Raw genomic sequence first — 16448 nt, 5'->3', positions numbered from 1 at the left:
TCATGAAAATGGCAGTATTTGCTTTTGTTCCGATTTTCAGCGGAACCTTTCATAGGGGTCGGCTTCTCAAGAGTCAGCTTATCCTTGATTTCCAAGAGGATGGAGCAGCAGTCCTTGTGGAACTCGTACTTGGGAACGTACGGTTTCCACTCTTTTTTCTTCTTTTGGGCCGGTTGATCAGAGTTATCTACGACCCAGATTTGTTTTTTCTTTTTGCTCTCTTCAGGCTTAGGAGCCAGCTGAGCAGGCCGACTCTCCTTCTATCGGACGGACTTCTTAGTGTTTTACTGCTTGTTGGAAGAGTAGAGTTCGGTCGCCTGTATATAGGCTTTTGCCTCTCGTAATGCTCCCTGCAAAATGAAAATTTTTTTGCGGACGAGTTCATACTTGAAAGTAGACCCGTCCTTCAGACCCTTAAAGAAGTCTGTGAAGGCGACCTCATCAGACAGCCCCAGAATCTGGATTAGCACCAGATGGAACCGCCTGACATAGGAACGCAGGTCTTCTGTATCTCCCTGTTGTACATTGCCCAAATCGAGGCTTGTCTTTTTGGCAGGGATGTTCATAGAGAAGTTTGAAGCAAACAAGAACGCAAGCGTCTTGAAGCTATTAATGCAACCAGCCGGCAGATTGCCGAACCACTGTTGGGCTATGCCCTTTAGGGTGGCTGGAAAACGGCGACACCATGCGGCATCATCCAACCCTTGTAAATACATGAGGTGGGTGTATGGTGGTCTTCCGGGTTGGAGGTCCCATCATAGGTTCCAACCAAAACATTTTTAACCTTGGCCGGCTGTTCGGCTTTGGTTATTTCCTGGAGAAAGCAAAGGTTGATCTCCAAGGTGTTGCAGCCTAAGCTGCCAATCCATCGGCTGATAGCCGTATGCTGCCTAGCCTCCAAAGAGGGCAGGCTGCATGTAAGGTAAAGCAGGCGACTAGTACAATGGCGGAGCCATGTACTAGGCCGACTGTATTATATGAGGGCCAGACTAAACCCGAGGGCTGCTTGCTGGGGTCTCATGTAGATCGTCGTAGATGCCGACTCTGATAGCGGGGTTCTCTTCCGCTCAATGTAATGTCGAGCATCGAAGAATGTTTTCTTGCTACCGTTCGGCTGTATGTGCCGAATGGCTTTTCTTCTATCCGTTTCTGGGAAACGGAGTCTAGTGAGGTCAAATTGGGGCCGAGCCTTCTCCTTGGGAGCAGGAGGAGGAGTCGGCTCGCGGTCCCTGACCGACTTATGTTTACCAGTTTGAGCTGGCTTCTTGGCCGACTGCTCCTTTCTAGGAGTTGGCGACCTCTTGGTGGCATGTTATTTGATTTCACCCCTGAGACTGCTCAGGAGATTCATGAGTTCGTCTCAGGTGACGGGAGTTGATCCTGCCGCCTGGGAAGGATCACCCGGCCGCCCTGAGGGCTTCTTTGGCTGACTAGCAGTTTTGCTTGGCCCCGCCTAATCATGGTGGCGGTCCCGCTTTTCTTTACTGCGAATGCGTCTAGATATGAGGGAGCCGTTAGGATCCTTATAGGTTTCGACATCAGCGTCGTCCCCTGAGTCATGGTCTGTCTGGACCACTATGTTTTCCGGAGGCCGATTGGTCTCAGGATTCGGTACAAGTTCTTGTGAAGCCATCTTAGAGATACTCTCCCCACAGACGGCACCAAATGTTTCAGGGGTTTTTGTCCCTCGGGAGAGTTACAACACTAAGACTAGATCCAGCAAGGGGCGCCTGTACCTGCAAAGCAAACGGACCGCCGGATGGTTGGTGGTCGGCCTCCGAAGATTAAGTTAGTAAAGTATTCGGAGTATAACGTGCGGAAATAAAGTTATCTACTCGGATTCCAATCTCGGGTAAGGTGCTGTCTGTTTCTTGAGAACGACAACTCTGTAATAACTGTAGATGTGACGTGTTGTCTCGTGTTCTGTATCCTTTTCTTAAATGAGGGAATTGTCCCTATTTATAGGGACTTTTGGGAAAGTGTTCCCTCCCTAAGGTCTGGTGACCAAGGGATTAGAGCACGCCGCAAAACGACGCCACAAGGTTTGGGCCCTTGAAGGGCGCCATTTCAAAAGTGATATCTGAGTGACACGTGTCACTGATCCTAAAAGGCCATTTGGGCGTCTCTTAGGGTGACACGTGTCGCCCTTCTAATGGTCCATTTGGATCATCAAACATCCCAAATCAAGGGGATGTCTTCCTACCACGTGTCACCATCTCGAAGGTCCGAGGTGGCACTTCTTCCAGCGACACGTGGCGGGCTCTGATTGGGCCACTTGGCCAGGTATAAAAATACCCAAGTTACTTGGTGCAGACTTGCACCATATGCTGAAAGAATTTAAATACATCTTTGCCTTTGAAATGGAGGAGATGCTTGGCATCATCCCAAATCTCGTCGTCCACAAACTCGTTGTGGATCCAAAAAAGAAGCCCATCCGGCAAAAGAAAAGAAACCATGGCAAAGAGAGAAGTAAGGCGGCAGCTGCCGAAGTAAAAAAGCTGCTGGATGCTGGGTTCATTCGGCCATGTAACTTAACTGACTAGGTTGAGAATGTTGTGCTTGTAAAGAAGTCGAATGGTACCTGGCGTATGTGTGTTGATTACACAGACCTCAACAAGGCATGTCCAAAGGATAGTTATCCGCTCCCAAAGATCAACAGTCTGGTCGACTCTTCAGCTGCTCATGCCTTAATGAGTTTCATGGATGCCTACTCCGGCTTCCATCAGATACCCGTGCGGAAAAAAGATCAAGAGAAGACGACCTTCGTCACTAATCAGGGGTTATTCTGCTATACTATGATGTCGTTTGGCTAGAAGAATGCGCCGACTACTTTCTAACGGATGATTAATACAGTCTTTGTTAATCGGATTGGGAGGAATGTAGAGGCGTATATTGATGACATGATAGTCAAATCAAAGCTACAGACGGATAACCTTGCTAATCTTCGAGAAACCTTACCACACTCAAGCGGCATAAGGTCATGTTAAATCCCAAAAAGTGTGTTTTTGGTGTTGAATTTGGGAAGTTTCTCAGATTCCTAATTGATCAAAGGGGGATAGAGGCTAACCCTAAGAAGATACAGGAGATGATTGACATGAAGTCACCCCACAATGTTAAGGAAGCTTAGAGGCTTACCGGTTGCCTGGTTGCGCTTGGGAGATTCCTTATCCGGTTAGGTAACAAATGCCTTTACTTCTTCAAGGCAATCAGGGGGAAGAATAGCTTTGAATGGGGAGATGATGCTAAGGCGACCTTTGAGAAATTGAAAGAGCATTTTCCCTCTTCCAAAGGAGATGCTTTTTATGTACCTAGCCGTCTCAGATCATGCCCTCAGTGCTGTTCTCCTTGCTGAGAGAGACGACAATTAGCTCCTAGTTTATTTCATTAGCCATGTGCTCTAAAATGCCAAACTCCGGTACCTCATGGTTGAAAATTTTGGCCTCGCTCTTTACATGGCTATTAAGAAGTTGAAACCATACTTCTTGGCACATCCGATGGTAATATACACAGATCAGCCCCTCAAGCAGCCAATGACAACCCTGGACTCATTCAAAAGAATGCTCAAATGGGCTACTGAAACGCAAAGTCTTGAAATCACCTACGAACAAAGAAAGGTAGTGAAGGGTCAGGCGGTTGCCGACTTCATTGTCGAAATGACAAGGCCGGTTGCTCTGGATAACCTTGATCAGGTTTGGAAGGTGCATGTAGACGGGAGCTCTACTATGAACGGCTGTGGTGCAGGCATAATCTGTGAATCCCCGGAAGGGGACCTATATGAGTATGCACTACGGTTCAAGTTCCAGACCTCAAAAAATGAGGCGGAATACGAAGCCTTGCTGGCCGGTATCCGCATGTGTAAGGCAGCTGGGGCAACAAAAACTGACCCCTGCTCAGACTCTCAGTTGGTCGTTAGCCAATACCATGGTGAGTTTGAAGCCACCCATCCGGCTATGATAAATTATCTGCAGGGGGTCAAGGCTGAAGCGGGGACACTTGAAGAATTTCATCTAAGTCAAGTGCCCCGGTCCAAGAACAATCAAGCGAATGCTTTGTGAAAATTTGCATCATCCGCCTCTTTTGATAAGCCTCGATCAGTCTTTTGGGAAATAATGGAAAAGTGAAGCATATTTGATGACGAGCCTATTAGAATTCTGGACTGAAGTTCTACTTGGATGGATGGCATCCGGGCGTATATTACAGACGGCACGCTTCCTGATTCACCCCAGGAGGCAGCCGTGTTGAAAAAGCGTGAAGCAAACTTTGAGATAAGAGAAGGAGAGCTCTTCAAGGCGGGTTTTCTAAGGCCCTTAGTGAAGTGTGTTACCCGAGAAAAGGGGAAAGAAGTTCTCGAAGAGTTGCATGCGGGATACTACACCTCCCACTCAGGCGGCAGTCCCTAGCCGTCAGAGCCAGGCAGCATTATTTCTGGCCCACTCTAGAGTCAGATGTTATGGAATTTGTTAAAAAGTGTGATAAGTGTCAAAGATTTGGCAAGCTCATCCATCGCCCAGCTACTGATTTGATGGCAATCTACACCTCAGTCCCGTTTGCTAAATGGGGCATGGCCATTCTAAGTCCGTATACGCCTACACCAGGCGAAAAACGCTATATTCTTGTGGTTGTGGACTATTTCACCAAGTGGGAGGAAGCAGAGGCGGTCAAAGTGATGCAAGTCTAAGCATGGAGAACTTCGAAGATTTGCTTATCTTGCATCAAGATAGTTTATCCCTAAACATTAAACAAAAACTAAGATTAATCAATTAAGAATCCACCTAATTAATCAATCCAAACGAATGTTTTAACTAAAACAAGCAAAACAGCAATTGATCGCAATCAACCAAAACTCAAGTATGCAACTTAAGAAATAAATCTGAATATTAATCTCTATGTGTATCTTTATTCGTGTGTTTACAGCCCTATTTATAAGACTTAGTTTACCTAGGAAGATTAGGACAAGTCCCTAATTCAATCCTAATTAAACTAGAATTCTAACTTGCTTGAAGAGCAAGCACCTTGGCGCACAAGCATACACCAAACTGATTTATTTTGCTAACTAACTGATTTTTAAAGCAACTAAATAAATAAATAAAAATTAAAGAACTAAATAAAGATTAAAGATCCTAATGCTTGAACCAAGAAAAACCCTTTCAAGTGAAAGGTAAAAACTTGTAAGCAAAATCTAAGTAAAGAAAATTCAAGAAAGTTCAAGAAAGTGAACTAGACTCCAAGAAAAACCACTAAGCAAACCGTGGCTTTGCTTTGATATCCAAGAAAGTGTCCATGCAATGCTTGGCTTGAATCAATGTTTAGGGACAAGCTATCTCGATGCATGATAAGCAAATCTTCAAAGTTCTCCATGCTTAGACTTGCATCATCCTCCTCTTCTTCGAAAGAATTTGTCCTCAAATCTCGAAGTTCTTCATCAGGAATATACTTAGCCAAATCGCCAACATTGAATGTAGCACTAACTCCATATTCTCCCGGAAGTTCTAACTTATAAGCATTGTCATTGATCTTCTCAACAATCTTGAAAGGACCTTCACCTCTAGGCATCAACTTATTCTTGCGTTTTCCTGGAAATCTTTCCTTTCTCAAATGTAACCATACCAAGTCTCCAACATTGTAACCTTATTGCTTTCTATGTTTTTTGCTCTAGCTTTGTACATGTCATTTACTTTCTCTATTCTTGTTCGAACTTGAGCATGTAATTTCAGCATACTCTTCAACTTAGACTCGGCATCTTTGTGAATTAATTCACCCTTAGGCAATGGAACAAGATCAATTGGAAGTTTCGGATTGACTCCATAGACTACCTCAAAAGAACTATGTTTGGTAGCATATATAGGTGATCTATTATAAGCAAACTCCGCATGAGCTAACTTGATGTCCCAATCCTTTTGTGTCTTACTCACTAACCCACGCAAAAGCGCACCAAGAGTACGATTAGTAACCTCGGTTTGTCCATCATTTTGTGGATGGTACGATGTACTAAAGAGCAATTTAGTTCCCACAAGCTTCCATAGAGACTTCCAAAAGAAACTCATGAACTTTGTATCTCGATCACTCACAATAGTTTTCGGAATTCCATGCAATCTAACAATCTCTTTGAAGTATAATTCCGCCACTTTCATAGCATCATCCACTTTGTGACAAGGAACAAAATGAGCCATCTTAGAGAACCTATCCACAACAACCATAATAGAGTCTTTCCCCCGTTGTGTTCTCGGCAATCCCACTATAAAATCCATAGAAATATCTTCCCAAGGTGAATCTGGAACAGGTAAAGGAGTATACAAGCCTTGATGAAAAGTAGCCTTCGCTTTTTGACAAGTTGCACACCTAGAAATAACTAGTTGCACATCCGTGAGCATCTTAGGCCAATAGAAGTGTTCTTGTAACATACTCAAGGTCTTTGTAATGCCAAAGTGACCAGCAATTCCTCCCCCATGAGCTTCTCTAACAACTAGCTCTCTAATAGAACACTTAGGAAGACAAAGTCGATTTCCTTTGAAAAGAAAACCATCTTGCAGCAAATAAGAACCCACGGCTCCTTTAGAACACTCTTCAATCAATGTAGCAAAATCATCATCACCTTTGTAGTATTCTTTGATTAATTCAAAACCAAGTAGCTTGCTATTTAGAATTCCAATCAAAGTGTATCTTCTAGATAATGCATCAGCCACAACATTCGATTTCCCTTCTTTGTACTTTGAAGAAAAATTAAATGATTGTAAAAATTCAACCCACGTAGCATGTCTAGGATTGAGCTTTTGTTGTCCATGTATGTACTTCAATGCTTCATGATCAGAATGCAACACAAAGTGATTAGGTCGGAGATAATGGCTCCAATGATCTAAAGCTCTAACAATGGCATAGAACTCTTTATGATAAGTAGAATAATTCAATGGAACTCCTCCCAATTTCTCACTGAAATATGCAATAGGCCTCTTCTTTTGGAGTAAAACTGCTCCAATTCCAGCTCCACTAGCATCGATTTCAACTTCAAAAGGACTTGAGAAATCTGGTAACGCAAGTATAGGTGCTTCACATAGCTTCTTTTTAACCAACTCAAATGCACTTTGAGCTTCTTTAGTCCATTCGAATTTACCCTTGTCCTTCTTCAAACATTCTGTCATAGGCGCCACAATACTTGAGAAATTCTTGACAAATTTTCTATAGAACGAAGCTAGACCATGAAAAGACCTTACTTCACTCATATTAGTAGGAATAGGCCAAGTTTTAATAGCCTCTACTTTCGAATGATCAACTGAAACTCCATCCTTTGATACAACATAACCAAGTAAAGTAACACTAGGCACTAAGAAGTAGCATTTTTCAAGCTTAGCATAGAGCTCCTTCTCTCTTAACACTTCAAACACACTTGTTATATGATTTAAATGATCATGCAAATTTTTAGAGTATATCAGAATATCATCTAAATAAACAACAACAAACTTGCCAAGGAAAGGTTTAAGTACCTCATGCATCAACCTCATGAAAGTGCTAGGTGCATTAGTGAGTCCAAACGGCATCACCAACCATTCATACAACCCTAACTTAGTCTTGAATGCTGTTTTCCACTCATCTCCTTCTCTCATTCGAATTTGATGATAACCACTCATAAGATCAATCTTAGAAAACAACTTTGAACCATGTAGTTCATCAAGTAGATCATCTAATCTTGGAATAGGAAATCGGTAATTGATAGTGATGTTATTCACACTCCTACTATCAATACACATGCGCCAACTCCCATCTTTCTTTGGGACAAGTAAAGTAGGCACAACACAAGGGCTCATACTTTCCCTCACGTATCCTCTAGCCATAAGCTCTTCAATTTGCCTTTGCATCTTCTTTGTTTCTTCCGGATTACTTCTGTAGGCTGCCTTATTAGGTAATGGTGCTCCCGGAATCAAGTCAATTTGATGCTCTATCCCACGAATAGGAGGTAGTCCCGGAGGTAATTCCGTAGGAAAGACATCCTTGAATTCTTCTAAAACAGATTCCAATTCATACGGCCTCTTTACTTGTTTATCTTGATCAATTCGAATCTCATTAGAAACAAGTATATATACCACATTGTTGCTGCAAATTTCTTTTTCTAATTCCCTCTCACTAATCAAATAAGAACTCTTCGAATTAGAGGTAACATTAGAAGACTTGTTGCTTATCAAAGGTTTTAAAGCAACCGGTCTCTCTTTTTCTCCTTTTCTCACAACATACACATTAGTCCTTCCATCAAACTTCACAAATCTATCATATTGCCAAGGACGGCCTAATAGTATATGACAAGCATCCATAGGACAAACATCACACAAAACTTTATCATGAAATTTACCAATTGAAAAGGAGATTAAGGCTTGTTTAGTTACCTTAACATCACTCGAATTATTAAGCCAATGAAGCTTATAAGGGCTTGGATGTTCAGTAGTTGGCCACTTCAATTTGTATACCAAAGTTGTAGATACCACATTAGTGCAACTCCCTGTGTCTATGATCATATCACACAACCTATCTTCTACCTTGCACCTTGTAAGAAAGATTTTCTCCCTTTGATTGTTTTCCATAGGTACGGTTTTAGAGTGTAGCGCCCTTCTTAGAACCAAAATTTGACCATGAGTCTCGGGATCAATTTCGTCAATATGCCCCTCCTTTTCTTCAAAGTTTTCCTCTTCGTTCTTTTCTTCATAGTCACTACCCCGCTCACACTTAGCTTGTTCTTGTTTTCCTCTTGAGCAGTCATTACTCTTTTTGATGGACAATTAGTTGCAATGTGACCAACACTACCACACTTGAAGCACTTCCTATCTTCAACAAGTTTTTTAGGAGCTTCAAATTTTGATTTAGTGTCCTTGTAGTTCGAACTAGAACCACTTTTCTCCAAGCTGTTCTTCTCAAAAGGTTTAGTGAAACCTTTTACAAAGGGCTTAGTGTACGTCCCTTTCTTCCCCTTTATCTGTTTTTCAACTTTCAAAGCTACCTTGCAAACATCCTCAAAGGACCAATATTGTTGCAATTCAACTTTTTCAGCAATATTATCATTCAACCCCGAAATAATCTAGCAATCTTATGCTCAACAATCTCTTCTAAGCCACATAGCATGCATAACTTTTCAAATTCACCAATATAATTCTCAACAGTCATAGAATTTTGTTTAAAAAGTTGCATCTTAAGATAAACATCTTGAATATAATCACTAGGTACGAACCTTTTTTTCATGTGCTTCTTGAGTTGTTCCCAAGTTGAGATTCTTGCACGCCCCTCCTTATGCCTTTTCTTCTTTAGATTATCATACCAAAGACTAGCATAACCGGTCAGTTTTAATTCAGCCAATTTGCATCTTTTCCTTTCATCATACTCCTTGTAATCAAAAAGTGTCTCGGCCCTTATAATCCACTCAAAGTATTTTTCAGGTTCATTCATACTCCCATTGAATTCGGGAAGATCTAATCTAAGGTTCCTATCATCATCCTTTGGTCTATCTCTTCTCCTAGGCCTTGGTGATTCATCACTTGACGAATAATTATTTCGTGGCCTCCTTTGATTCCTCCTTGGTTGTTCTTCCTCACTTGAACCAGAATTAGGGTTAGAATTTCCTTTCCTTGAAGAATCTCCAGCAAGAGTATCAAGCCTTTTTAATATCTCATCCATCCTTGCTGCCAACTCGTCAATTCGCCTATCTCTTCTAAGATTTTGAGCCTGTTCTAAGGTTAATCCCCTTGGAACCTGTGGAACCTCCTAGTCACTCATGATTCCTACACAAACCAAGTCAGTTCATGCAAAAATCTTGATTAAAAGATCGAATCTTGAAGAAAAACTAGGCAACACAAAAATCGGGCTCTCAACCGCAAATCAGTGCACAAACACCAAACGTTTGAGGCTGTGTAGAACGCGTTACTCAACTAAAAATTATGAAATTTTATATGGTGGTAGCTGGACGTTTTTAGAGTTCAATTCAAAAAGAATCACGGAAAAATTCCCAGCTAATTGTTCCCAGTTTAATTTTTACCGAAGTTGCGCAAACCTGGCTCTGATACCAAAGATGATGTGAATTATTGATCCGAAAATCAACAAAACACAAGGGATATGTTTAAGTCTAATTCTATATAGTAAATCCACCAAGAATTTAACAAAAACTAAGATTAATCAATTAAGAATCCACCTAATTAATCAATCCAAACGAATGTTTTAACTAAAACAAGCAAAACAGCAATTGATCGCAATCAATCAAAACTCAAGTATGCAACTTAAGAAATAATCTGAATATTAATCTATGTATATCTATTCGTGTGTTTACAGCCTTATTTATAAGCTTTAGTTTTCCTAGGAAGATTAGGACAAGTCCCTAATTCAATCCTAATTAAACTAGAATTCTAACTTGCTTGAAGAGCAAGCACCTTGGCGCACAAGCATACACCAAACTGATTTATTTTGCTAACTAACTGATTTTTAAAGCAACTAAATAAATAAATAAAAATTAAAGAACTAAATAAAGATTAAGATCCTAATGCTTGAACCAAGAAAAACCCTTTCAAGTGAAAGGTAAAAACTTGTAAGCAAAATCTAAGTAAAGAAAATTCAAGAAAGTTCAAGAAAGTGAACTAGAATCCAAGAAAAACCATTAAGCAAACCGTGGCTTTGCTTTGATATCCAAGAAAGTGTCCATGCAATGCTTGGCTTGAATCAATGTTTAGGGACAAGCTATCTTGATGCATGATAAGCAAATCTTCGAAGTTCTCCATGCTTAGACTTGCATCAGTTCCACAGGTTCCAAGGGGATTAACCTTAGAACAGGCTCAAAATCTTAGAAGAGATAGGCGAATTGACGAGTTGGTAGCAAGGATGGATGAGATATTAAAAAGGCTTGATACTCTTGCTGGAGATTCTTCAAGGAAAGGGAATTCTAACCTTAATTCTGGTTCAAGTGAGGAAGAACAACCAAGGAGGAATCCAAGGAGGCCACGAAATAATTATTCCTCAAGTGATGAATCATCAAGGCCTAGGAGAAGAGACCGACCAAAGGATGATGATAGGAACCTTAGATTAGATCTTCCCGAATTCAATGGGAGTATGAATGAACCTGAAAAATACTTTGAGTGGATTAGAAGGGCCGAGACACTTTTTGATTACAAGGAGTATGATGAAAGGAAAAGATGCAAATTGGCTGAATTAAAACTGACCGGTTATGCTAGTCTTTGGTATGATAATCTAAAGAAGAAAAGGCATAAGGAGGGGCGTGCAAGAATCTCAACTTGGGAACAACTCAAGAAGCACATGAAAAAAAGGTTCGTACCTAGTGATTATATTCAAGATGTTTATCTTAAGATGCAACTTTTTAAACAAAATTCTATGACTGTTGAGAATTATATTGGTGAATTTGAAAAGTTATGCATGCTATGTGGCTTAGAAGAGATTGTTGAGCATAAGATTGCTAGATTTATTTCGGGGTTGAATGATAATATTGCTGAAAAGGTTGAATTGCAACAATATTGGTCCTTTGAGGATGTTTGCAAGGTAGCTTTGAAAGTTGAAAAACAGATAAAGGGGAAGAAAGGGACGTACACTAAGCCCTTTGTAAAAGGTTTCACTAAACCTTTTGAGAAGAACAGCTTGGAGAAAAGTGGTTCTAGTTCGAACTACAAGGAGACTAAATCAAAATTTGAAGCTCCTAAACAGCTTGTTGAAGATAGGAAGTGCTTCAAGTGTGGTAGTGTTGGTCACATTGCATCTAATTGTCCATCAAAAAGAGTAATGACTGCTCAAGAGTGGGAACAAGAACAAGCTAAGTGTGAGCAAGGTAGTGACTATGTAGAAGAGAACGAAGAGGAAAACTTTGAAGAAGAGGAGGGGAATATTGACGAAATTGATCCCGAGACTCATGGTCAAAGTTTGGTTCTAAGAAGGGCACTACACTCTAAAACCGTACCTATGGAAAACAATCAAAGGGAGAAAATCTATCTTATAAGGTGCAAGGTAGAAGATAGGTTGTGTGATATGATCATAGACACGGGGAGTTGCACTAATGTGGTATCTACTACTTTTGGTAGACAAATTGAAGTAGCCAACTACTGAACATCCAAGCCCTGATAAGCTTCATTGGCTTAATAATTCGAGTGATGTTAAGGTAACTAAACAAGCCTTAATCTCCTTTTCAATTGGTAAATTTCATGATAAAGTTTTGTGTGATGTTTGTCCTATGGATGCTTGTCATATACTATTAGGCCGTCCTTGGCAATATGATAGATTTGTGAAGTTTGATGGAAGGACTAATGTGTATGTTGTGAGAAAAGGAGAAAAAGAGAGACCGGTTGCTTTAAAACCTTTGACAAGCAACAAGCCTTCTAATGTTACCTCTAATTCGAAGAGTTCTTATTTGATTAGTGAGAGGGAATTAGAAAAAGAAATTTGCAGAAACAATGTGGTATATATACTTGTTTCTAATGAGATTCGAATTGATCAAGATAAACAAGTAAAGAGGCCGTATGAATTGGAATCTGTTTTAGAAGAATTCAAGGATGTATTTCCTAAGGAATTACCTCCGGGACTACCTCCTATTCGTGGGATAGAGCATCAAATTGACTTGATTCCGGGAGCATCATTACCTAATAAGGCAGGCTATAGAAGTAATCCGGAAGAAACAAAGGAGATGCAAAGGCAAATTGAAGAGCTTATGGCTAGAGGATACGTGAGGGAAAGTATGAGCCCATGTGCCGTGCCTACTTTACTTGTCCCAAAGAAAGATGGGAGTTGGCGCATGTATATTGATAGTAGGAGTGTGAATAACATCACTATCAAATACCGATTTCCTATTCCAAGATTAGATGATCTACTTGATGAACTACATGGTTCACAGTTGTTTTCTAAGATTGATCTTATGAGTGGTTATCATCAAATTCGAATGAGAGAAGGAGATGTGATGTGAATTATTGATCCGAAAATCAACAAAACACAAGGGATATGTTTAAGTCTAATTCTATACAGGAAATCCACCAAGAATTAAACAAAAACTAAGATTAATCAATTAAGAATCCACCTAATTAATCAATCCAAACGAATGTTTTAACTAAAACAAGCAAAACAGCAATTGATCGCAATCAACCAAAACTCAAGTATGCAACTTAAGAAATAAATCTGAATATTAATCTCTATGTGTATCTTTATTCGTGTGTTTACAGCCCTATTTATAAGACTTAGTTTACCTAGGAAGATTAGGACAAGTCCCTAATTCAATCCTAATTAAACTAGAATTCTAACTTGCTTGAAGAGCAAGCACCTTGGCGCACAAGCATACACCAAACTGATTTATTTTGCTAACTAACTGATTTTTAAAGCAACTAAATAAATAAATAAAAATTAAAGAACTAAATAAAGATTAAAGATCCTAATGCTTGAACCAAGAAAAACCCTTTCAAGTGAAAGGTAAAAACTTGTAAGCAAAATCTAAGTAAAGAAAATTCAAGAAAGTTCAAGAAAGTGAACTAGACTCCAAGAAAAACCACTAAGCAAACTGTGGCTTTGCTTTGATATCCAAGAAAGTGTCCATGCAATGCTTGGCTTGAATCAATGTTTAGGGACAAGCTATCTTGATGCATGATAAGCAAATCTTCGAAGTTCTCCATGCACTTGCATCATCCTCCTCTTCTTCGAAAGAATTTGTCCTCAAATCTCGAAGTTCCTCATCAGGAATATACTTAGCCAAATCGCCAACATTGAATGTAGCACTAACTCCATATTCTCCCGGAAGTTCTAACTTATAAGCATTGTCATTGATCTTCTCAATAATCTTGAAAGGACCTTCACTTCTAGGCATCAACTTATTCTTGACAAATCTTCTATAGAACGAAGCTAGACCATGATAAGACCTTACTTCACTCATATTAGTAGGAATAGGCCAAGTTTTAATAGCCTCTACTTTCGAATGATCAACTGAAACACCATCCTTTGATACAACATAACCAAGAAAAGTAACACTAGGCACTAAGAAGTAGCATTTTTCAATCTTAGCATAGAGTTTCTTCTCTCTTAACACTTCAAACACACTTGTTAGATGATTTAAATGATCATGCAAATTTTTAGAGTATATCAGAATATCATCTAAATAAACAACAACAAACTTGCCAAGGAAAGGTTTAAGTACCTCGTGCATCAACCTCATGAAAGTGCTAGGTGCATTAGTGAGTCCAAACGGCATCACCAACCATTCATACAACCCTAACTTAGTCTTGAATGTTGTTTTCCACTCATCTCCTTCTCTCATTCGAATTTGATGATAACCACTCATAAGATCAATCTTAGAAAACAACTTTGAACCATGTAGTTCATCAAGTAGATCATCTAATCTTGGAATAGGAAATCGGTATTTGATAGTGATGTTATTCACACTCCTACTATCAATACACATGCGCCAACTCTCATCTTTCTTTGGGACAAGTAAAGTAGGCACAGCACAAGGGCACATACTTTCCCTCACGTATCCTCTAGCCATAAGCTCTTCAATTTGCCTTTGCATCTCCTTTGTTTCTTCCGGATTACTTCTATAGGCTGCCTTATTAGGTAATGGTGCTCCCGGAATCAAGTCAATTTGATGCTCTATTCCACGAATAGGAGGTAGTCCCGGAGGTAATTCCTTAGGAAAGACATCCTTCAATTCTTCTAAAACAGATTCCAATTCATACGGCCTCTTTGCTTGTTTATCTTGATTAATTCGAATCTCTTTAGAAACAAGTATATATACCACATTGTTGCTGCAAATTTCTTTTTCTAATTCCCTCTCACTAATCAAATAAGAACTCTTCGAATTAGAGGTAACATTAGAAGACTTGTTGCTTATCAAAGGTTTTAAAGCAACCGGTCTCTCTTTTTCTCCTTTTCTCACAACATACACATTAGTCCTTCCATCAAACTTCACAAATCTATCATATTGCCAAGGACGGCCTAATAGTATATGACAAGCATCCATAGGACAAACATCACACAAAACTTTATCATGAAATTTACCAATTGAAAAGGAGATTAAGGCTTGTTTAGTTACCTTAACATCACTCGAATTATTAAGCCAATGAAGCTTATAAGGGCTTGGATGTTCAGTAGTTGGCCACTTCAATTTGTCTACCAAAGTAGTAGATACCACATTAGTGCAACTCCCCGTGTCTATGATCATATCACACAACCTATCTTCTACCTTGCACCTTGTAAGAAAGATTTTCTCCCTTTGATTGTTTTCCATAGGTATGGTTTTAGAGTGTAGTGCCCTTCTTAGAACCAAACATTGACCATGAGTCTCGGGATCAATTTCGTCAATATGCCCCTCCTTTTCTTCAAAGTTTTCCTCTTCGTTCTTTTCTTCATAGTCACTACCTTGCTCACACTTAGCTTGTTCTTGTTCCCACTCTTGAGCAGTCATTACTCTTTTTGATGGACAATTAGTTGCAATGTGACCAACACTACCACACTTGAAGCACTTCCTATCTTCAACAAGCTTTTTAGGAGCTTCAAACTTTGATTTAGTCTCCTTGTAGTTCGAACTAGAACCACTTTTCTCCAAGCTGTTCTTCTCAAAAGGTTTAGCGAAACCTTTTACAAAGGGCTTAGTGTACGTCCCTTTCTTCCCCTTTATCTGTTTTTCAACTTTCAAAGCTACCTTGCAAACATCCTCAAAGGACCAATATTGTTGCAATTCAACTTTTTCAGCAATATTATCATTCAACCCCGAAATAAATCTAGCAATCTTATGCTCAACAATCTCTTCTAAGCCACATAGCATGCATAACTTTTCAAATTCACCAATATAATTCTCAACAGTCATAGAATTTTGTTTAAAAAGTTGCATCTTAAGATAAACATCTTGAATATAATCACTAGGTACGAACCTTTTTTTCATGTGCTTCTTGAGTTGTTCCCAAGTGGAGATTCTTGCACTCCCCTCCTTATGCCTTTTCTTCTTTAGATTATCATACCAAAGACTAGCATAACCGGTCAGTTTTAATTCAGCCAATTTGCATCTTTTCCTTTCATCATACTCCTTGTAATCAAAGAGTGTCTCGGCCCTTCTAATCCACTCAAAGTATTTTTCAGGTTCATTCATACTCCCATTGAATTCAGGAAGATCTAATCTAAGGTTCCTATCATCTTCCTTTGGTCGGTCTCTTCTCCTAGGCCTTGGTGATTCATCACTTGAGGAATAATTATTTCGTGGCCTCCTTGGGTTCCTCCTTGGTTGTTCTTCCTCACTTGAACCAGAATTAGGGTTAGAATTCCCTTTCCTTGAAGAATCTCCAGCAAGAGTATCAAGCCTTTTTAATATCTCATCCATCCTTGCTGCCAACTCGTCAATTCGCCTATCTCTTCTAAGATTTTGAGCCTGTTCTAAGGTTAATCCCCTTGGAACTTGTGGAACCTCCTCTTCACTCATGATTCCTACACAAACCAAGTCAGTTTATGCAAAAATC

The 16448-nt window shown here is 39.8% G+C and overlaps 1 protein-coding gene across 1 annotated transcript in view; it reads right to left on the bottom strand.

Annotated features, from left to right (window-relative positions):
- The window catches only part of LOC145640143 (uncharacterized), an 86043-nt gene that overhangs the window by 52145 nt on the left and 17450 nt on the right, over positions 1–16448 (bottom strand). The window contains exons 6-11 of the mRNA XM_081691452.1: positions 8738–8808; positions 8254–8702; positions 7741–7995; positions 6657–7311; positions 5759–6524; positions 5435–5612 (exon numbers count right to left, since the gene is read on the bottom strand). Of these exons, the coding sequence (XP_081547578.1) occupies positions 5435–5612; positions 5759–6524; positions 6657–7311; positions 7741–7995; positions 8254–8702; positions 8738–8808 (2374 nt within the window). The remainder of the gene's footprint in view (positions 1–5434; positions 5613–5758; positions 6525–6656; positions 7312–7740; positions 7996–8253; positions 8703–8737; positions 8809–16448) is intronic.

This window comes from Chenopodium album, chromosome 7 (genome assembly GCF_948465745.1).
Source record: "Chenopodium album chromosome 7, dcCheAlbu1.1, whole genome shotgun sequence".
NCBI classification, from domain to species: Eukaryota; Viridiplantae; Streptophyta; class Magnoliopsida; order Caryophyllales; family Amaranthaceae; genus Chenopodium; species Chenopodium album.
The sequence above is the reverse complement of the archived record's forward strand: the minus strand, read 5'-3'. Positions and strand labels throughout refer to the sequence as shown.